Consider the following 23,658-nt stretch of genomic DNA (forward strand, 5'->3'; position numbering starts at 1 on the left):
GTGCGGAGTACCTTCACACTGAGCTTTGCATTGGCCGCCATTCAGAGCAGCTTGACTGTCTTCCCGTTCTATTCCTGTAAGTAAGCCCTGAATAAAAGTTCATGCCTCAGACCATGCCCGGTGCCTTCTTTAGTCCTTTGGCTGCAAAAGCCCCCTTGGACTGTGACATATTTGTTTACATAGTCGACCCTTGCACACATTTCACTAGGTCTGGCCCAGCCATGAGAACATTCATTCAGCACTGCTCTGAACATTCGGTTAGCTACATACAAACAATAAAATTCACAGAGCACTTAAAATTTTTCTACAAAAATAAACATTTTGTTTATTAAAATTTTGCACAGCGGCACACAGGAGTGCAGCACTTCACGGAAGGAAATGCCGATGGTCTTTAAGATGTCACATGGTAGTCGAGTTCCATGCTTTGCACATTCTAGTCCAGGGGTCACTGAGGAACAGAGCTAATACGAGGAACGATACCAACAGCAAGCCCTTGGCAACACACTGAGAATATGGTTCCCCTGCAGGACAACAAGTAAAATTAAGCAACATTCTTATATCAACTCTTTTTTGGTAATTATTTAGGTAGAAATAACCCAAAACCATAAGAGTGATCATTTCTAAATGGTAACATTATCAGTATTTTTTTTCTTTTTACAACTTTTCTAAAGGTTTTAAGTTTTTTGTGATGTTTATGCATTACTTTTTAAATTAAAACAACATCAACAACAACAACAAAAATTTAGCAATAACCATTCCAGAAATCTGTTTTACCCTACCTTGATAATACCAGGTCAAGGGATACAGAAGTTGCGGCCAGCACACCTCATTTCTGTTACAGTCATACTCCGTAAAATTGACCTGGAATCTAGAAAACATTTTAGAAGATAAAGGTAACTACAACACCCAGCCACAAGTGAACGCATCAAAACTTGATGAAAGAAATACATTTCCTATTTTCAAATACATATTTTCCAGCTTTCTAATAACACCAGCTAGATCAGCACCAGCATTACCTAGTGAGTGGGCGGGGTAACTGCGCAGGTATTTGGATAAACTGGACCTCAGCACTGATAGGGAAAAGGCCAGCCTGATCTTCACAAGTCAGCCCGCACTGGTACTGCCAGTTCACAGATGAAAATCTGGGAGAAAAAGATTCACAACTTGTTTCTATTCTGTTGAGAACATCAGGTAATGGACAAGGAGGACACAAATTGAAATTCTCATAAAGAAGTTTCAAATTCCACCAGTGCTTTCCCCTTTGCAGTAGGTAAATCTGCAAACTGACACAAAAGGAGAGAGACTCCACGTATAATGAACCTCCGCGTACTCATCACCCAACTACAATCAGCAATCACCAGCATTTTGCCAATCTTCTTTCAGCTCTCTCCTCCCTGTTATCTCATTTCATGCCCGTGCGTCTGAAGCCAATTTGCTTTGTCTCAAATAATAAAATAACAACCACCACCACCACCTAACCCTTCATTGAGGGCTTTCTGTGTGCCAGGAACAGTGCAAAAATGCTTTATATGCACCACCTCACGTACCCCTCAACACAGCCTACCCTCTGTTGTTTCTGCCTACCCAGCATCTCTCTCCTTTCTGTACCCCTTTCCCACTCTCCATTCCGGTGGATTAGAAGGGATCGGCTGGTCTCTCAGAATCTAGGGGTGGGCCCATTGCCTGAGCCTGGCCAATCAGAGTTATCTATTACCCCGACCACAGTGATTGGTTAAAAAATGAGCAGATGACTCAAACTGAACCAATAAGAGCCTGCCCCATTCTCTCTCCACTGGAGTTGCTAAAGGGATTTAAGCCTGCAATTGCTGCTCCTAGCCCTTACAATCCCTTGGGAAGACTCCCTGAGAACGAAGCCAACCTGAAGGAATGAGGAGACCAGAGAGGAAGAGAAAAAGATTCCTGGCTCCAGCATGAGAATCATGAACTATCTCTGTAGATTTTTTTTTAGAACTTGAAGCAATAAAGTTCCCTTTTTGCTTAAGTAAGAATGAATTGGGATCCTGTCGTTGAAACCGAAAGAGGCCTGACAGCTAAAGGTACTAGCGCCATTTCACAAAGGAGGAAACTGCAGCCCAGAAGAGGTTACGGAATGCCTGGGTCACAGCTCATGAGCCAAGTCTACCTGCTGCCAAAGTCTCTCCCCACGGGGCTATATTCCCTGATTAGAATACCAATTACACTCTTAGGCTTCAAAATATTCTTAGCACTACGTCCCTCTTATTCATCTTTGTATTTCCTAAAATATCTTCCAGAAACCCTTATACATAGCTTTATAAATACTTGGAAGTGAAAACAAGTCTCTGTTATGCATATAATTTACACATATTCCATTTATTCATTAAATCAAATTGCTAATAATTGCACCCTGTAAATAAACGATCAGATTTTAAATGAGAGTGTCTCTTGACTTTAATGATTCTCTCTAAATAACACTTACCCAAGATGTGATCATACCTTGTCTCTACACCAACTATCTCCTGCTGAGTAATCCCTTCCATGGCGCCAGCATCCGAGATGAGGATGCGGACGCTCAGCTGAGCAGGAATATCCACACAGCCGCCATTCGCACGGCCAACAGATGCGTCTGCACCAGGATCAGGTGCATCTACACCTGTGGAAATGTTAAGTTACACATTTTGAAAGAATCATTTTAAAACATTCTCCCTACAAGGTAGTGATACCAAAACATGCTAAATAAATGCTAGCTAAGAATCACATTAATGAGGCTTCAATCTCCAACAGGCTCCAGTTACTTGTCATTCCAATCACCAAGTCACCCCTGAAGTCCACAAAGTACAGTCTGCCACTAATTAACCAAGAAGCTGTGTTTACAATGTTTCCTTATGTATTCTCTGTTGTTGAAACTTTAAATGACCTGGCCCACATAATAAAACTGTAAATCATGATTCAGTTTCCAAATTCGCCAGGAAAAACCAGTTGGCCTTTTAAAACAAATACCATATAATTGCAAAGAAAAGTATTCCATAGAGTCACTATTTTAGTAAACACTGTATAAGACATTTAAAATCCATTATTAACAACTTATTCAATACACTAAAAAGTAATTTCTTGGAGGTAGAATCTGAGAACTCTATACTTTCTGCATGATTTTTCTGTAAACTTACAACTGCTGTAATAAAAAAAAATAAGGAAAAAAAGTAATTTCCTAATTTGTTGTCATAGCAATAATACAACTGGAAGAGAATAAAATTGAGAAATTAATTTTCATTTATCTTGAAAAGTGGTACATAGGGGTAAAAAAAACAAGGTCAATACTAGGAGGTGTAGGGCAGTGCTGTGGTGACTCTGGCAGGGCTATGTGTGACCCCTCAGGGATTCTCAAGGTCAGTGGCATGGCACAGTGTCTTCACAATGTCTCGTGTGCTCCTCCTATCAAGGACACGTGTCAATATCACTTCTGTTTATCAAGCAGGCTCGGGGTTGTTTTTTGACTTTCACATGAAGTAGAGACTGCCTGCTTCCACCCTGAAAGCCACAAAATGCCATCACCTCTCTGATGCCTTACCTCTGTTGGCTTCTCTCTCTTGAACCATCCCATACTTTTTACTTCTCAGGTGCTCTGACTGTCCTCTTTGTTCCATCCCTTGCCTCGATGGCAGAGCCCGAGGGCCAATAGGTAATGACCTTCAGGATCATCTCCAAATCAGGCTCTAACTTTGGGCCTTGGGACCTGAGGTAAATCACAGCCTGAAGTGCCCTGGGGCCCACTGGACCCCTCCCTGAAACACAGAGCGTGCTGTGGGCTGCGTCACACCCATAGACATCACACCTGACTCCTGGCCACCCAAGGGGGTGGGAGAGGTGGTGGTCACCCTGACCCCAAGCACAGGGCGTACAGGATGATGCAGGCTGGAAGGGAGTCCGGGTAGTCTGCAGAGGGAATTCCAGCCCACTGAAGTAAAGTGACCTCAGAGGGGCTGGGGACAGGGAGAGTGCAGGATCCAGAGACCTGCTCCCACCAGCCAGCGGGAGGGTAGGGGACGGCAGCATCTGCAGTGACCACAGGGGATGTGGGAGAGTGGTGTGCCAGTTCGAAAATATTATCTCCCCCCAAATGCCATTATCTTTGATGTAATCTTGTGTGGGCAGATATATCAGTGTTGATTAGACTGTAATTGTTTGAGTGTTTCCATGGAGATACACCCCACCCAACTGTGGGTGATGACTCTGATTGGATGGTTTCCATGGAGGCGTGGCCCCGCACATTCAGCATGGGCCTTCATTAGTTCACTGGAGCACTATATAAGCTCAGATAGAAGGAGCAAGCTTGCTACAGCCAAGAGGAACACTGAAGAATGCCCAGAAGCTGACAGAGGAGCTGCAGACAAGAGATAGTTTGAAGATGGCCATTGAAAGCAGACTCTTGTTTCAGAGAAGCTAAGAGAGGACAAATGCCCCAAGAGCAACTGAGAGTGACATTCTGAAGAGGAGCTGTGGCCTAGAGAGGAACGTCCTGGGAGAAAGCCATTTTGAAACCAGAACTTGGAGCAGACACCAGCCATGTGCCTTCCCAGCTAACAGCGGTTTTCCAGACACCATTGGCCATCCTCCAGTGAAGGTACCCGAATGTTGATGCGTTACCTTGGACATTTTATGGCCTTAAGACTGTATCTGTGTAACGAAATAAACCCCCTTTTATAAAAGCCAATCCATTTCTGGTGTTTTGCACTGTGGCAGCATTAGCAAACTAGAACAAGTGGGCTCCCCCCAAATCAACTGCATTAATTATAGCAGTAGAGGAACCTCACTATTCAATGCCTTCACACACTAGAGACTTCCCAAGAAACCGGAAAAACATCAGCTGACTTTCCAGCTGGGAAGAGTAGAGGCTGGAAACTCAGAAGTGCTGCCCTAACTCACTGGCACAGGGGGCCAGCTGCCTCCCCTTCCTGGGCCTCAGCTTTTCCATCAATCACCCGAGGAACACGGCTCTCAGGGACAAGACAAATATTTTGGATTGGAACATGCAAGTCTGGTCTCTTATGGCAAACTAAAGCTGACTCACTTTGACTCCATGGGCAAGTAATGTAGCTCCATCTCCTACCACATGATTCTCTTGCCTGACTATCAAGTCTTTTTATCTTCTGTGATTCCTGCTGTTATTAAATCTGTTGCCCTTTGTTCTTTCTCTTTTCTTTCTTTCTTTTTGTAATAACCTTATTGAGACATAATTCAGATACCATGCAATTCATATATTTAAAGTGTACAATTCAACAGTTTTTAGTATATACACAAAGGTTTGCAACCATCAATGCAATCAATTTTAGAATATTTTCACCACCCCCAAAAAGAAACCCCATACCCTTTAGCTATCACTCCTCAATTCCCAGCCCCACCCCTAGCCCTAGGCACCCACTAACCTACTTTCTCTATATATAGGTTTGTCTACTCTAGACATTTCATATAAATGGAATAAGACTATATGTGATCTTTCATGATGTTTTCAATCACCTTACATTACCCTCCTTTAAGTTAACGAAATCGCTTTTATAAATTCTAAAGTAAATTCTTAATTGCCCATATTCCTGGTGAAAAAAATAGCAAAGCAAACTAAAGTACACTGAAAATTCCCAAATCTGATATGGACTTCTATTTACAAAGATTGTTAGCTCATAAAACAATCAGGCAATTTGAACTTCACGTCAAGTTCCTCTTAAAAACCAAAAAAGGCATCAAGGAGAAGTAGAGGTGTGCGGAGCCATCTTCCTGGAGAATTAACCCCTAACAAAATGTCCAGTTAGGCCACAGCAAAGGAAGACAACTACTGGGCGGGACTTCAACCCTACAACCAGCACTGAGTAGTCAGGACAACCAAACGTGACACCTATGCATCTTCGACTTACGTATTATTTCGAGCCAGCCGTCGCTCAGATTATTAGAATCGGAGTTGCCTCTCATTGCAACATGTGTTGCTTGTATTAATGAATTTAGTCTTCCAACAGCATTCTCCCTGCAAAAGAGTAAGATATTTCTCAGCATAGCCAGCAGGCCTTGTCCTGCAGTCCTTTTTAGTGAGGGTCTAGGATGAACTTGCTCAGTACCTAAATAAAAAAACTGCTGGAGGAGCAGGCATTAAGAACTGGCTGGGAGTCACATTTGACTTTGATGGCCCTCCCAGGACAGATCTGAGCTGCTAGAGGAGGATGTGCAGAGGCAACCTTTTACTTTGGACTAAGATGCTAACAGCTTATACTTACACTTATATCTTCTGGTTTACAGACTCCACTGGGTGTCACAAAACTTGGGAGGTGCATGGATCACATATCCAGGTCCCAAGATAAATAAAATAGGCCAGAATGATCCAACAGTAAAAAGAACCTAAATATCTAGCTAGAATTTTGAGCCAAAAAATTAAGTGAAGATCAAGAATTAGAACTTAGCATCCCTCCTTTCTCGAAATGCCATTGGAGGGAAGAAATCTTATGAATTGCATTGGAAGGGACTCTGGACCCTGGCCTAGCCCCCTGAGATCAGGGGCTGGGAGTAACTTTCCTGCTCAATGCCTCCCCCATCTTTTCCCTGCTCCCCAAAGAACTGCACTGTTGGGATGCGTCACAGATTGAAGACGTATAAGAATGCATGTGCTGGCATATGCAAATCCACGGATACACTTTCCAAATGCTTAAGTGGAAAGTTCTTTATACACCATGTAACGGGGCTTTTAAATGTTAATCACACCAATTATATCTGGTTCTGGCCCTTTCTACAGTTATGGGAGAATTAGGTTCCAATAATCAGAACCAACCTCAGCAGAGAAATTTGCTTAACTATGGATGAAATGGCTTTAGTCCCAATAAATAGCTCTACTTTCCCTTATTTTGACATTTGAATTGACTAAGTTGTTTCACAAGTTTATATTTTTTCTTTATTCACTCTCACCTTCACACAAGTTTTAATTCAGGTTCTAGTTTTCCACATTAACTGCGATGGGGCCTTCAGTATTAGTGTAGTGAATTAATTTTAAGCACACCACTCAAAATCTAGATAAATTAATCGTTGAAACGCTCACCTGAGCTGCGTACAGTTTTCATCAATCCCAGTTTCTAAAAGGCACCCGGAGAAGGCATTTTCTCCAAATACAATGGGTTTGAAAGTTGCCGATGTACACAAACCCCTTCCAGCTATAAAACAAAAACATTATTCCCTTACCATTTTGGCTAAATAAAAGCAATGGTTCATACCCCTTTGTCTTCAAAAACAGAGAGAAAACAATAACTAGAAATAAAGTTTCCAGTTTTTGCCAACTGAGATTATTGTTACTCTAATCCTTTCAAACTAAACAGAGGCACCTTCCTGTATCAGAGTTCCTGGCCCCAACCAACAGTCTGTCCGGAACACGAAATGCAATGCCTTCTAGCAGATGCAGCTAATTAGTACAGACCCATAGATTTTCCATAGTTTGGAGTGAAGCTATTCTCATGTCTCCAGTTAGCAACCTATTGGGTTAATATGCAAAAATGACAAGAGAGTAAACACTCATGCTCCAACCAATCCCACATTTAAATCTCTCTAACTAAGAATCAGCACTACAAGTGCAAACAGTGTTAACATTCCTTATTAAAAAAAAAAAAGCTGTGGAATCATGAAAAACAACTACCTCTCCCTACCCTCCCCCTAAATAAACCAATTGGGCTGCACAGTAATTGATTAGCTGATTAGATTCAAAATATGGCAATACTTCTAATTATAATTTACCAAAGGGCTAATGATAATGACCAAACAAGATTACCCGACTGCCAAAGGTTCAAAGTCGGAGCATCTTTTGTCCCGCTGGCACTCAGAGCTCGGACAGGTTTGCCAAGCTGGTAACCTGGATGACCACAACAAGTGAGAATCAGCATCTCTCCTCCTAAGAAATTCTAACATAGCACGCACTATCCCTCAAATAATATAAAGAGGAATACATGATGAAAAACATTACCTAGCCAAAGCTTTTTAAAAATACCCTTGAGAGAAGGCTATCACCTTCATTCGTGTGTGTGTGTGTGTGTGTGTGTGTGTGTGTGTGTTTAACAGACCAGGAAATTCATGTGATTTTTTTAAATAAAATCTGAAAAATAAAAAGCAGACAAGAGACAGGTTGGGTTCTCACACAAGAGAGCACTAAGCCACTGGACAGGCCAGTTAATGAATACTTGCTGAATGGCTGACACTACTTACCACTTTGTAAAGGAAACTTCAACCAAAACAACCTTTCGCTGGGGTCATTTTCTAGTAAATCAATTCATCCCCAAGGTCGGGTTTTTTAATCCTATTTACATCTGTCTCCTACAAATCCAACCTATTTTTAACTTTTTATTACAAAAATGTTCAAACATACAGAAAACTTGAAAGTAATACAATGAATATATTGTATGAATACAGCCACTTTCTAAATTCAACAACTGTTAACATTTAGCCATAGTTGTCTTGGCTATAAGGTGTGTGTGTATGTGTGTGTGTGTGTGTGTGTGTCAATACAGACATACATTGCAGGACCATTTGAAAATAAGCTGCAGACATGACACTTCACCTCGAAAAGCTTCAACACGCATCTCCTGAAGTTAAGGATATTCTCCTATATAATCATGATACCAGTACTTCTCCTAGGAAAAGTCTCGGTAATCCCTTATAATCATTTCATATCCAGTCCATGTTTATATTTTCTCAAATGTCCCCCCAAAATGGGTTTCAGAACTGTCTTTACAAACCAGGATCCACTCACAGATCTTGCCTCGCTTCTGAGTTTCCAACTACAAATCCCTCCACTATTGAACACCCAGGCTCCACACTGGCCTCCAATCCCTCCCCTGCCCAGGCACACGCTCCATGCTCATTTCTGCCTCCTTGGCTCCACTAGGTTGATCCCTGTTCCAATCAGGCACTATCTGCTTTTCAAGGCACAATCTCCTCCACCCAACCCCAGAATGGAATCTCCCAAGGGTGGGCACTCTGACTTGCTCATTGCTTCATCTCCAGCACCAAGAGGACTAGACATTTAACAGTTATTTAATGATTGAAAGTTGACTGATTGATCAACTATCTACTCCTCTGGAGTTCTAGACTTCTTCTCTGTAAGTCCAGCACTAATTTACCAGTTATCTTAGATTTTTCACTATTGTTTCCTCTGACTTGGTGCTGTCTGTCCAAAGAAGATGGCTATTTCCTTGAGGATGGGGCCCATGTCTTTAAGTCCTAAAGTCCCATCATTCCTGGCAATGTGCTAGACAGACAGTAGCCACACATATAATCCAACTGTTTGACTGAACAGTTCTGGCTCTTAACCAGTTTACACTTTTTTAAAAAGGTCTCCAACATTTGTTACATACTCTGACAGTGCCTCTCAGAAATCCTGCAAAATTAAGTCAGTAAAACGGAACACCTTAAATTCCAGGGGATTGCTTTTAAAGACAACAATAAACTCCCAAAATCCATATTAAGAAGTACAGTAAAATCAGATTAAAATATATATATATATATATGTAAAATGGATCATGTATTATTAAATCAGTGTATATAAATATTGAAGGTCATGCAAAATAAAAAGTTACTTAAAAAGGAAGGGAATACTTTTTTAAAGAAAGTGTTCATCTACCCGGCTGGTTCATCCAGCAAATATTCCCTGAACACCTACATATGTTCTAAGCCAGTGGTGACTAACAGAAATAAAATCTGAGCCACATAAGTAGTTTAAAAATATTACACATTTTTAGACTTTTAAATTTTTTCCTAATAACCTTCTTTAAAAAAGGAAAAAGAAATAAGTGAAATTAATTTTAATAATTTATTTTATATAACCCAGTATATCCAAAATATTATCATTTCCACAGGAAATACTGGTCACATTTCAACTGTTCAGCAGCCACATGTAATTATTGGCTAGTAACTTGGTCAGTGTAGTCCTAAGCATGTTTTAGGCCCTGGGGTGGCAGCAGTGAACAAAACAAATGAATACACAATAAACCAGGTGGTGATGTATTTACACATAAACATAAAATGTACAGAGTGACAGGGAGTTCACAATCCCTGTGAAGTCTCTCCATGGATATCCAGATTAAAATCCCATCATCTGCAGCTTATTCTTTCTTAAAAAAACAATTTTACCAACCCTTTAAAATGCATTCTCTCTCTTTCAAAAGACGGGTTGCTACAGAGAAAGAATGCTTTCATTTGTAGCAACTTGCTACTAAATAGGGCACTTGAGGTAAAAAAAACAAAAAACAAAAAAACAAAAAAAAACTAAGTTGGTATCAGGAAAATACAGTGTCACAAAAGAGACATAAAGAAAAAGATCAGTCACATTCTAAGACTGGAGAGAGTTACTCCTTAATTCTCTTTATGGTGCAGGAATGTTGAACTAAAACATGTTTGTAAGATCAAAGACTGGCATATATTCATTTTACCTGGATTTCCAGATAATTCCTTTTCATTGCCACTGTTGTAGCTTAAAAATTCAACTGTGAATCTCTGTGTCAATATTCCTAGAAATAAAACAAAATAAAAATATAATGTGTACTATTTCAATAGAAAAAGAAATTCTCTCTCATGGTTTTGTTTTGTTCACCTCAAAACTGCATTTTGACTTGCAAAAAAGTACTGTTTCTTTGATCAACTCATGAGTACACATAAGAAACAAGTCTGGTTTAGTTTTATGTGTTATGATTAGAAGAATCTTGAAGAAAGAAAAAAATACTTAAAAATGAAAACTCACTCTGCCTTCAACAAAGTTACCTTTCTGGTGGGCCTTCAATTTTGCCCTAATAATTTTGACACTGATTTCACTGATTGTATTATTATTCCATCTGAAAATATAATGTTCTTCCACATTCACGGTTCTGAGGGCTGACTCATTATTTAGAAGTGTTTCTGCAAATAAAAGAACACTTTCGTAAATTAAAGACTCTTTGGAGTGGAAGTTTGTTCCGCGTGGTTCTCTGCTGGTGCCTCCCCTACACCCTCCGGCCAGCCTGTCTCCCATGCTCTAACCCTGGGAGTTAATCCAGGCTTAGTTCCTTAACCCTGGGGAATCCTTCCCTGCTCCCACCGGGGCAGGCTTAGCCACTCCCTCTACACCATCACAGGACCAGAAAAAAACTGCTCCCTTTCCTTTTATGTCTGTATCCCCAGCACCTGGCTCACAGAGCACATGCGTGGTAAAAGGTTTGCTAAATGAAAGATTCCAAAATGCCAGCTCCATAAGAGGAGGGACCCGCTGCAGAGTTCGCTATTGCTTTAGATACTCTACTAATATTTGATGAATTATTGAATAAATTCAAGAATGACAACATATTGTAAACACACACACACACAAACACACAAATAGTATCCTATTAAACAAAATTACAACATTAAAACAAAAATTCCAGTGATACCAGTCAAACTCTACCTAACTTGCTAGGCCACATCACAATTGCAAACTTTAATCATCAAAAAAAGAAAAGAAAGCAAGAAGTGAAAATGCTGTGTCCTGAAGAATTCTTTAACCTACCTGGAAAACATTTAAGAGAAGGTTCATAGAAGTTGAGAATTAAAAGGGAACTGGGATCTCACAAAGTCCACCCCTCCCTGTTTATGAGTAAAGAGTCTGTGCCCAGGGCCATGAAGGAACTGGCTCAAGGACACAGAACTTATTCTAAAGCAAGGCAAGATGGAAAGAAGGGTCATATCCGAGCAATAAATAGTTAGTAGAATAACTTTATAACTGTTGTGAGCCTCCTGAAATTCTTAATAAAAATGTATTTTATTCTAGGCCTATATATTATTTTTTAAAAATGACATAGAAGTATAACATTGAAATACCTGCATTGGTGAGGAATTTGTCTAAATCAGTTGCTTCCTCATAGGTTACTTTCGGTATAACGATGCCTAAAAAGATACAGAAATTAACTTCCATGGAACTACATGGCATGATCACAAGTACTTACTCAAAGTGAAAAGCTAATCAAACAAATTCAGTAAATACACCTACCTACGTGCAAATACAAAACTCTACCCCACTCTCCAAACACCATCAGATGGGAATCCCGCCATGCTTTACATCTAAGTGTAACTCAGGAGGAGAATCCAAAAGACAATGATAATAATCTGGAGAGCTACTTGCACATAAGAACTAATGTGCAATCTTCTGCTGATGGAGTTGAACTTTTCCAGAGAAAAAACCTTCCTGAACTATTATTTTAAATTGATCCAGGAGAAGTGATTTGTATTCTCATGAGATCACAGTATATCTTAATGCTCGGGTCTGTACCTGTGTTCTTTTTTCAAACAAATGTAACATACCTCCTATAGCACCATTTTTTATCTTCACAGAGGCAACATCAACTTGTTCTTTGTACACTTCCAAACTGGTAATGCATGTGACATCAAAATTCCGAAGGAACGCCACTGGGGCATTCTGCACGCACTGCCCAGTCAGGGACACCTGAGTGTAAGGAAAACCCAACAGATTGAGGACCCCTCCTCTAATCATGAAACAGATCAGGGTCTCCTAAAGAAGCTGCAGCCAGCTCCTATTGCTGGTTTAATTTCAACAACGGCTAGTTCATTGGCCGGTCGACCAGCTTTGGTGAAATACCTAGTTAATTTGCTAATTGAGGTCTGGAAGCCACTGGTCAAGGAGAGAAAATAAATATCATTTAATGAAAACAGAAAGAAAGTTCCTTGCCCGGCTCCATTCACTCCACAGAGACACGATTATATTCACCTTCATTTTCTCTCCCTCATCACAACCAGGTTTTTTAATACCATAAAAAAAAAGACTCATAGGAATAGTAAAGAGAAATGGTTTAGCTTTCCATGTTTTCGTCCCACAAATATTTTTCCTCATAATTCTGAATTTAAAAAATTAAGATTTCATATATAACTCTGTAGTCTTAAATATTTTTCAAAATTCCAGAACATTATACAAAATGATCCATTTATAGCTTACCAGAAATGGGCTATTATTAAACAAACAAACAAAGAATGATAGTTACTTAAATGGAAATTTATAGAAAACCTTTTGGTATTATTTTGTAAATTCACTCTCAGGATTTAGCAATGATAGTGAATAATTTCAGGGTGGCTATTTTTTTTTTTAATCCAGGGACCATAAACAGTTGAGTTCATGGAAAGACCATAGCAGAAAAAATAAGTAACTTAGGAGAGATTTTAAAATAGTTATGAGCTAAATTAACAATAGGATAGGAAAAGTAAGAGAAAAAGCCAATAGTATATTAAAATTGAAGTTGTTACCTGTGGAACAGTAAAATATGCTTTCTCCACAGTCATAACTGGGTCTCCTTGTTTGTAACCAAAATCTGAAAAGTCTTTTACATCAGTTTGCAAATATAATTCAAAGGAAGAGTCTTGTTTAGGGGACCTGGAAAGCAATAAGAAAGACTACCACTAATACTTTCAACCATCATCTGCTAAAGCACAATCATCTTTTCATATTTTCTTTACTTCTTAAGTTATAAAGATAATTCATAGCTGTGAAATTTCAACAATAGGGAACTATACAATAAGGAAAACAAAAGTTCCCCTTGCGCCCGTTACTCCTGCCCTCATCCCAGAGAATCACCATTACCCATCTGCAGAATCAATCGCTTTATTTTCAACAACACCCAATTCTTCCAAATAATGCAAAATAAACTCACACACTAGAATAATTTAAGCACGGAGGCTTTGGCAGGGCCCCAAGAAACACGCCAGGCAGACTGCAGGGCCCGGGGAGCAGCGCGCCCTCCCCCGCGCTCGGGCACTCACACGGCGCCGCGGTGGAAGAGGCCGAGGAAGGGCGCGGTGGCGCGCGGGGACTGCACGCACAGGAGCGGGAACCAGTCCGGGGCGCCGCGCGGCGCCGGCACCGAGCACAGCTGGTCAGAGGCGGGTTCCACGTCGCCCCCGAAAACGCCGGTGAAACAGGACTGACGGAAGAGCTCCGTCAAATCCGGCGAACATTCCTTAAAGAAGACGTAGAAGAGCAGTAAGGGGACAAACGCCCCCACGGCGACCACCCGTCAGGCCCCCCAGGCAAGTGTGACGGGTTTTTAACCACAGGTAACAGAAGCGAAAGAACACTAACCCTTCGAGGCCAGCAGGACGCTAACGAGTAAGCGAGCAGGAAAGTCTAGTCTAAAAGTGCTTTGTGCCATAAAAAAATCAAACAGTTCTGGAATTTCTTTGTCAATTCCCTAACAAGCCTCCAAGCCAGATCTCTGCTTTCCAGAGGATGGCAGCTTTCCAGGGGACGGCAGTCAGTGCCCACACAAAACAATGGAGGAGAAGAAAAGAGCGCAGAGAATGGACCCCAAACGGGGAATAAAAAGTAAAACAGTAAATCTCCCCCTTGAACTGTCATCACCATTCAAATCCATTTTGACTTTCCTATTATTACCTGAACCAGAGTTCTGAAAATGTTTTATTTTACTAATCAAATATAATTGCTTACATATTACTAATAAATGTGGCCTCGAAGTTTTTTCTGTTTTGTGAAACCATGAATGCACTCATCCAAAAGGTAACTTAGATACCAGTTAATGTGCCTCTTTGCATCTCTCATTCCTCTTAAATGTAAATGAGGATGAAAAATATGCATTAGACATTGGATTAGGCAATGGATTATTAAATATTGACACCAAAAGTACAGCAGCAAAAGAAAAAAATAGATAAATTGGACATCAGATGTTAAAACTTCCGTATGTTAAAGGGTACCGTCAAGAAGGTGTGAAGACTACCTACAGAATGGGAGAGATTTTTTTGCAAATCATAAATCTGATAAGGGACTTGCATCCAGAATATATAAAGAACTTCTACAACTCAATAACAGACAACCCAATTTAAAAATGAGCAAAGAATCTGAATAGACATTTCTCCAAAGAAGATATATAAATGGCCAATAAGCACATGAAATGATCCTCAATGCAATCATGAATTTATCAAAAGAGATACACTTTTCAAGTGATGATGCTAGATAAGGAAAACTCAATTTGAAAACAATTTGCAACACAATAGATAATCTCAGTTTTGAAAGTCCAACCATTAGAAAGCTGGCAATGGGGAAATGGTTTTCTTCACATGCCATCAGCTCATCAGCATAACTTCTGTGCCCAATAATCAGCAGGCCCGTACCTGGTCACAGCAGCAGCGGACATCACAGGCCCCAGCTGTTAAATTACAGGGACAGCGACCAAGGGGCTGATACACCTGGTTAGGGATAGCAGTCACGTTCTCTGAAACGCACAAACAGCAGCAAAGTTCAGCCTCAGAAAACTCTGACAAAGCACGGACACATTTTTGACATTCGAATGAAAGCTGAATTGTTCGTTTTGTAATCACCACTAAAATGTTCCACATAAAGGAATCCTTAAAATGAGCTGGGCATAAAATACACTGGAGGCCTGTGTCTACGACACCAACAAAAACCCAAATACAAGAAGCCAAAGAAGCCACAGTTCATCTTGAAGAGAATCAACTGACTAAAAGTTACAAGTTAGGATAAATTTAATGCACTGATTTTATTTTTCAATACAGTGAAAAAATCCTTTTCACAACATAGTCCGATATTAAGCATTTACTCATTCAAATTAATTACCTCTTCTGCTGATAAAACTGAAGCCATGGTACATTTCAGACAACTTATTTGGAATTTGTACAAACATAAAGTCATATTTAATTATGCTGTGTGCTCACTCTCAATGCCTAATGCATTGTAAATCCAAATCTTCACATGGTGATTGTTTCAAATGTAGGAGAAATTAACTAAGTCTAAGGCAGAATGCTGAGCAAATTTTAGCTTGCAATAAATCAACTCCACAGCCAATTATAAGTACCTTTCAACTGCAAAATTAGAGCAGTCCCTTTTCAAATCTAGACTCTGCCAATCCATTCTCCACATTCAGTCTCAGAGAACTTTCTAAAAAGCACAATTTAAACCCCATCATGCCTTGCTAAGACCCCTCCACTGGTTTCCCCCATTCCTCTCCACGGCCCCAGGGCCCTGTGGGAAATGGCCCCAGTCTCTCAGTCCTGTGCACACCCTGTCTCACTCATTTCACTCTGGCACCACCAGCCCTGTCACATCCTCAGCGAAGCAAATGCCTCGCCTCACGACCCTACATATGCCATTCCCTCTCTGTGCCAGTTTGGGTATATTATGTCCCCCCAAAAGCCATATTCTTTAATGCAATTTTGTGGGGGCAGATTTATTAATCATTTTTATTAGGGTGTGACCTCTTGATTGAATGTTTCCATGGAGATTTGACCCCACCCATTCAGATTAGGTCTTGATTAGTTTACTGGAGTCCTATAAAAGAGTTGACAAACAAGGAGCCCAGAGCAGCTGAGCAGGACATTTTGGAGAGAAGTTAAGAGCTGACATTGATGTTGATGCTTTGAGATGCTAGCCCAAAGAATGCTCCGGAGAAGCTAAGGGAGGACAAAACGCCCCAAGAGCAGCTGAGAGACGCTTTTGGACAGGTGCTTGGAAGCTGGCAGAGATGCTCAGAGATGCTTGGAGTTGCCAACAGAAGGACATTTGAAGATGCTAAGCTAAGGACGCACAGGAGCTGAGAGAGGAGCAGAAACACAATCCAGGACCAGCAGACATCAGCCATGTGCCTTCTAAGCTGACAGAGGTGTTACGAACACCACTGGCCTTTCTTCAGTGAAGGAATCTCTTGCTGATGCCTTAATCTGGACACTTTTATGGCCATAGAACTGTAAGTTTTTAACATACTAAACCCCCTTTATAAAAGCCAATCCGTTTCTGGTATTTTGCATAATAGCAGCATTAGCAAACCAGAACACTCCCCCTGGAAACCGCTCCCCCAGCCCCACTCTCCCCTCTGCTGAAAGCTCACCTCCCTGGAAAGGCCTTACCCAACCTCCTGTCTAGAGAAGTTTCTCCCTACACTCCCTTCCACTCCCATTATCTCCTTTATCGGCACTGTTTCCTTTTCCCAGCCTCCTTGCATTTGTTTGCTTACTTATTTTGTAAGCTGTTAATGTAACAGTTATTAATGAGTAGTTTGCATTATTTGTTTTAAACTATGTCCTCAAAAAATAGCATTTACGCTTAGGGCACATCTCAATTCAGACTCACCCATTTCAAGTGCTCAATGGCCACCTGTGACACTATGAGATGTCAGGAGCTGCACTATGTACTGATGATCCGATGAGACACGGCAGCTTCCCTAGGGGGACCTTCACTCTAACGGGAAGGAGAGGTCACCAAGGCCACGTGAACATATCACAATAGAGCTATTAAGGGAACCCAAGGGGGGCACTGGGGGTCTGTGAAGACAGCCTGGCAGAGAGAACGTCTGAGCTGAGTCTGAAACATACTGAGGAGTTTGTCCAGGTAAGAACTGGGAGGAGCAAGGAGAGCGAGAGATGCACTCCAGGCAGGGAAAACAACACAAACTAGGCTGGGGCAGGGACTCTGTATTTTAAAGAGCTCCCAACCATGGTCCTCCAATGCCCAGCCGGATTCGGGAACTGCAATAGATAAGAGAGGCTACTGAAGAGTTGTAAGTAGAGGCTATAGGAGACAGGTGAACAGAACAAGTACTCTGGTGTGTAGACAGTGGGGTAGGGAGCAAATTTAAGTGGGGCAAGAACAGAGGCAGAGAAACCAGTTCATGAAATGATGCAAATATTCCAGAGACATGATGCAGTTGGAGATATTACAGATGCAAATAAGAAATACTTAAAGATGACTAATCTGCAGGGATTGTTGCTTAAATACTTGAGAATATTAAAGTTTTCTGGACTTCTTTCCATTGAAAAAGGAATATGTTGCACACATTTCAGCTTCCTATCTCAGGATCTAGAGACGGCAATGCTTCTAGCTTCCCTGCAAAAATTTCTCAGATAAAAGCTTCAATCTGCTGAATTTTACTTTTGTCCTAGGATTTGGAACATGCTGGAAAACTAAATAGCAATTGATTAAACTCCATGTAAGTTAACTTTAATGACAAAATAGTTAAAACATCTAAAGAGCAACTAATTATATATGCTATGGTATAATATAGTAGAACCCTAGTATGTCAATAGTTATCAGGGAACAAGGAAAGGCCTACACAACAGACCATGTTACAAGGGTAAAGGTTTGACCCTCAGTATAATCAACCCTATGTGACATTGGCAAGGCATTTTAGAATAGGGTTTTACTATGTGAAATATAGATAGATGTTTGTATATCTATCTATATGTCTCCTATCTCATTTGCTAACCATTTCAGACTACACATCCTAAGGCACTCTATTGCTACCAGGCATGCCACATACCTCCTGTCTGTTTTTCCATTCTTTTTCTTGTTCTGATCTCAGACTGACTGGCTGCAAAACTTTTCATACCTTCATGGGGTCAGAATGGACAACTCATAATTACTAATATACAAAGACTCTAATTTTCCTAAGTTTGGATAGTTGTACAAAAGCATTCTGAAATGGCACCTAAACTTATTCAAGCATATTTTTAAAAGAAAAGAAAATCATTGCTTTGAATGGTATATCTACCACTAAGCCTACCTGTGGATTTTAAAAACATCCCATTGAATATTTTTTTCTGAGAAAAAAAAATTTAACCTTTAAATAGATAATACGTTCACATGGCTTACATAGATCAAAAAGGATATTAAAAAGGTACACAGTGAAAGTCATCCCTCTCAGCCTTTCCCTGTTCCTATATAACCCCCTCCCCCAATTAGATAATGCATTATTAGCTTCTCAGATACCCTAGAATTTCTTTAGGCAAATATAAATATATGCTCTTATTTCTGCCCCCTTTGAGACCCACTGCACTTGCTTTTTTCACTTAACAGTGTATCCTGGAGATTTTTCCATATAAGCACACAGAGGGCCCAGTGTTCCATTGAATGGCAGTAGCAAAATCCACCTCAACTTTCAAACCCACAAGGAGGACACAGTTGGGGGGATGTGATAAGTAAGGAAAGTGACACTGCCAGAGTCTTAAAGTGAAAGACCTTGGCTACTAAAGACAAAAGCTTCCAGGTGATCATAAAGGCAAGAGATGCTAGAGCTTGCTGCAGGGGACAAGGTACATGCCAGGTACTAGCACCTGTCAGAGCGGACACCTCAACACTGGCATACCTACCTGGATGTTCTTTTGTTTTCAGAACACTGCCAATATGTGAAGGGAAGAATCATGCAAAACCGTTTTCCCATATCCAAAGATTCATATACATGTGCATAGTAATTTTTGCTATAGCACTAGTTACAAATGCAAAAGGTTGGAAATGACTTAAAGTCCATCAGTAAGGGGACTGGTTAATTAAACAATGCTATATCCACCCAATGGAATACTATGCCACTGCTAAAAAGAATGGGGTGAACCCACATGTATTCATATGGAACAATTTCTTACGTTATATTATCCTTTTTCTTTCTTTCTTTCTTTCTTTCTTTCTTTTTTTTAAAGGGATAGAATAGTGTGAATCATGCATTCTTATTGTGTGTGTATGTGTTTTTAAAGAAGGAATACCCCTACCAGCTGCCTCTGGGAAGAGGAGCTGGAGGTCAAAAACTTTCACAGAAAATCTACTGTTTTGTTAGAAACTCATTCATGAGTCTTTCCATACCTTTTTTTTTTTTTAAGATAAAGTCATAGGAATCAATATGCAAAAATAAATTTGCTTATTTTCATAATCCCCAAAAGATTACAAAGATGCAGCCAATGGACAAGATAAAATAAATCTTAGGTAAAATAATCACAAAGTAAAATCTTTTAAAATAAGAAAACCAGACAAAAGGAAAACAAATGTAGAAAGGTAAGATGGACTCAAAAATAAAGTCAAGTATACATACTACATGCCCTCATGCTTATAAGCAAACGGATAATTTTTATCTCATTTTTTTAAATTACAGAAGTTGTAGGTTTACATAAAAATCATGCAGAAAGTATAGAATTCTCCTAGACCCACCTTCACACACACAGTTCAATAGATAATCTTTTAGTTGAATTTTTTTAATAGTCAAATACTTTACTTGCCTGATGCATTATGGGTCAGAGAAGAGTTGGCATAAATTTCCACTTGAATGAGTAAATGTGCTAAACAGGATGCATTGTGAGATGCCGAAACCAGAAGAGTTTGGACAATACATGGTAACTCTGAGAAGGAATCTGTCTCATTAGAGGAACACTGTTGAAGATCCCTTTTCAACCTCACTGTCACTTCCAACACATTCTAAAAAAGGAAACATTGTTACTTTTATAGGGACTCAAAACAGCATCCATAATTATAGCTAAACATAATTGGAAATACAATAAAAGCATATATCAGATCATTTTACAAAAGGAGAATTATATACAAAGACGAAATACTTCTGTTCAATTCCACCCTGTAAACTTCTGATAATACAGAAGTCCCAATTTCTAATCCTCAAACTAACATAAAAGCAAGTAACTATGGAATACTTACAGAAAGCTAGACACAGGTCTGATAACTCAGTTCAACTAAAACCGTTTCAGGGTCTTCATCATCCTATCAGCTGGCTATTACATTCACAAAAAGTTAAAGAATGCTGTCCCCAGTTCATGGCATCGGAATGACTTTGGACAAGTCTACTAAAACATTCATTCCTGGGGTGCAGGCAGATTCAGTCTTTCTCATCCTTTAATCTCCAGAATTAATAGTTTGCACATAGTAGGCACTTGATAAGCACATACTGAATGGAAGACATGTCATCTCACCAGGCTTGAGTGGTCTTATACATAAGGGCAGAGTTCAATGAGAACAGTGGTTATGAAGCTTTGAATCACAGACCCTTCTGATAATTTGGTTGAAACTGGAGACTCCCTCATCACAAACAGGCACTTACACACATCATTTTACACACAATTTCAGAGTGCACAGATCCCTTGAAACTAGTCCAAGGACTCCTAACCCTAGGATAAGAACCTCTGGGCCATAAGGGGGTGCGTACCACATCTGACAATCCACAATTTCGTAACAGTTCGAAGTAAATCAAGAGAACTACAACAGAAACACTAAATGTGGGCCTCCTACAGAAACTGCAGATAACTCAAAGATAACAAATAATCTTAGAAGCCTTATTTTGCCAAATATCCTATATTTGATATTCCTTCACCCCACAACTAATCTGTGATCATTAAGAAACAAAATTTTAAGAAAAATTGTGACTTCATGCCATGTTGACCTGAATTTCAATATTTAATAAGAAGCCACAACTTTACATAAAAATATACCATCAGATAATTATATCTAAGGTTAGGTGGTACATAATATCTTATATTTATAAATTAGGTGTTGAATCATTGTTATGTGATGACAATAAACCATGCCAGTGATTTAAAAAAAAAAAAAGAAAAAAAAAAGAAACTGCAGAGAAAGTTTTGCTTCTGGCCTTACCATCACTGGGGTCACAGTCAAACTCCAGTCTTCTGTCTCATTGCTCAGCACTCTACACGCTGGAACTGGCAATATTTCTACAGAGGAGATTAAAACAGTTAAGGGTGTGCACTCTTTAGTCAGGCCACCTAAGACTGAATCCTAGTTGGATGCTTTACAAGCTGTGTGGCCTTGGGCAAGTGTGACAACCTCTCTGAAACTCAGTTTCTTCCTTTGTCAAATGGGTTTAAAATAAAGATTATTGTTCTTATGAAGAAAATGAGGTGATGCATATAAAGCACCCATAGGGAGAGTCCGGTGATGCCAGCCACGATGACTTCCAGCTTTCTCTTACCAAGCCTGTTCATAGGTCCCCTCTGGACCTCCGTAGTCCTCCTTCCCCATCTCGGCTTTGCAGGGAGCCAGAGGATGCCACCTCGCCAGGCTCCTAGGACCGGAGCTGGCCCACCCCCCACCCTCACCACGAGAAGGGCTGGCCTCTTTACCCGCCTCGTCCTGCAGCAGGGCCAGAGACACCCTCATGTCCTCGGTGCCTCCAACCAGGTATGCTCTGACTTCAGGGCCGGACATGCGGATGAAAGATGGGATGAAAACTAGACGGGAAGGAAGGAGACAGGGAGGAGTTTATAGTTGGTTACCCACTGCCTAAGCTGTGTTTGGCGGCTTTCTTTGGTGGCGATTCGTCCAGGAGTCCCCTCAGCCCGGGCCCTGCACGTCCCTGCCCGTCGTACGCACCGAGGTCCCCCCACAGCGGTCTTAGGACGCCCTGCAGAAGAAGGAGCCCCAACAGGAGAGGGGAGGGCGACGGAAAGCCCATGCCTTGGACCTCGCGGACCCGCTAGCCAGAAGCTCCTGCCTTAGAATCCGTAAAGGACCCGGACCCGAAATCCCACCCTCAGAGGCCCGGCCGCCGCCATCTTGTCAAGCGAATACCCGGAGCTATGGCAACCACCAATCAACAGCCGACCAGGAGGAGCGGCGCGCCACGATTGGCCCAGCGCCAGGAGAGCCCGCCCAGGGCATCTCGCCGAGCCCACAAGGCATCCACGCAGTTTCGGCTGCTGAGAGAGGATCTTAAAAAAGGAGTCCTCAGAGATAAAAAGAAATGAGCCGTTAAGCTCATGAAAGAACTTTACATGCATATTGCTAAATTGGAGAAGCCAGTTTCAAAGGCTGTATAGGGTGTAATTCCAACTATGACATTCTGAAAAAAGCAAAACTAACGAGATATTCAAAAGGTTGGTGTTGCCAGGGGTTCAGGGGCTGGGGGTTTGGGGGGAGGGATGAATGGGTGGAGCACAGGGCATTTTTAGGGAAGTAAAACTATTCTGTGGGTGATACTGTAATGGTGGCTTCATGACCATACTTTTGTCAAAACCCACAGAACTGTACAAAAGGAAGAGTGAATCAGAAGGGAAACTATGGGCTTTAATAATGAGATCCATATTGGTTCATCAGTTGTAGCAAATGTACCACACTAATGCAGGATGTCCATAATAGGGAAAACTGTGGGGGAAGAGGAGGATACATGGGAACTCTTTTTTAAAAAGAGAGCTTCTCCAGTTTAATAACGGAATTTCCCTGTCCTTAGAGTTAATTCAACCACACTGCAAGAACGAGCCTATAGATAGCAGCTTCTAAACGAAAGGAGTAGGATTTGCTCCTTAATAAACTCGATTTTTACAGGGATATTTGGGAGGAGATGAGGGAACTGGGCTTGAGGCTGCAATGCTATATTTATACACCACTGCTGAATTTTTTATCACCATTATCCCAGTTTCTTGAAGGGTTTCTACTAAACAGAGTTCTCAGCAATCCAGAGGCAAATCTAATCAAAGGACATGAAAAAAGTGCTGCCCAGTATAGGACAGAATGCAAAAGTATCAGGATTGTGCCTGGAAAAAAATTTTTTTTTTGCTTTTCTTATGACAGTAGCCCCAAAGCACCTCAGGGTCTCCAGAGTTATTACAGCTCAGTGACTAAGTGTGTTGGTTCTGAGGTCAGACTGCCTGGTTTAGGATTTTGCCTGCCCCCTATGCCCAGTATATTCACTAGCTGTTAAGTGACCTTGGGCATCTAAACAAGGAGATGATATATAGTATGGTATAAAGATTGACTGAGGTAACAGGGAGTTCAGATCAATGTCCACACACAGTAAGCATGCAAGAAATGTTCATTTATTATGCTGGCTACAGAAGGGAATGCGTGGATTACCTGGGATAATCCATGTAGCCGTGTGTCTGGAAAACAGTACGTGCCAAATA

At 40.8% G+C, this 23,658-nt stretch overlaps 1 protein-coding gene across 2 annotated transcripts; it reads right to left on the minus strand.

Moving 5' to 3' along the window:
- Positions 1-329: 329 nt before the first annotated feature.
- On the minus strand, positions 330-22,317 carry TCTN2 (tectonic family member 2). Of its 2 annotated transcripts, XM_037817289.1 has the most exons (19): positions 22,130-22,317; positions 21,880-21,987; positions 21,395-21,471; positions 20,014-20,209; positions 18,291-18,359; positions 15,133-15,233; positions 13,768-13,964; positions 13,255-13,381; positions 12,301-12,442; positions 11,821-11,886; positions 10,753-10,887; positions 10,425-10,502; positions 7,772-7,852; positions 7,052-7,163; positions 5,886-5,992; positions 2,476-2,632; positions 1,017-1,142; positions 780-868; positions 330-521 (listed from the first exon to the last, which is right to left on the minus strand). In XM_037817289.1, the coding sequence occupies exons 1-19, from the start codon at positions 22,209-22,211 to the stop codon at positions 400-402; spliced, it is 2,172 nt and encodes a 723-aa protein (XP_037673217.1). In that variant the 5' UTR covers positions 22,212-22,317; the 3' UTR covers positions 330-399. The 2 variants fall into 2 exon arrangements, with proteins under 2 accessions (XP_037673217.1, XP_037673219.1); XM_037817291.1 differs by lacking the exon at positions 18,291-18,359.
- Positions 22,318-23,658: the final 1,341 nt, after the last annotated feature.

Source organism: Choloepus didactylus, chromosome 23 (genome assembly GCF_015220235.1).
Source record: "Choloepus didactylus isolate mChoDid1 chromosome 23, mChoDid1.pri, whole genome shotgun sequence".
NCBI lineage: Eukaryota > Metazoa > Chordata > Mammalia > Pilosa > Megalonychidae > Choloepus > Choloepus didactylus.

Coding starts and splice junctions, on each gene's coding strand:
- TCTN2 (XM_037817289.1), bottom strand. CDS start 22,211: ATGGGCTTTCCGTCGCCCTCCCCTCTCCTGTTGGGGCTCCTTCTTCTG. Junction 12,443..13,254: donor CATATTTTACTGTTCCACAG/GTAACAACTTCA, acceptor CCTTACACTCAG/GTGTCCCTGACTGGGCAGTG. Junction 2,633..5,885: donor CGGCTGGCTCGAAATAATAC/GTAAGTCGAAGA, acceptor ACATTTCCACAG/GTGTAGATGCACCTGATCCT.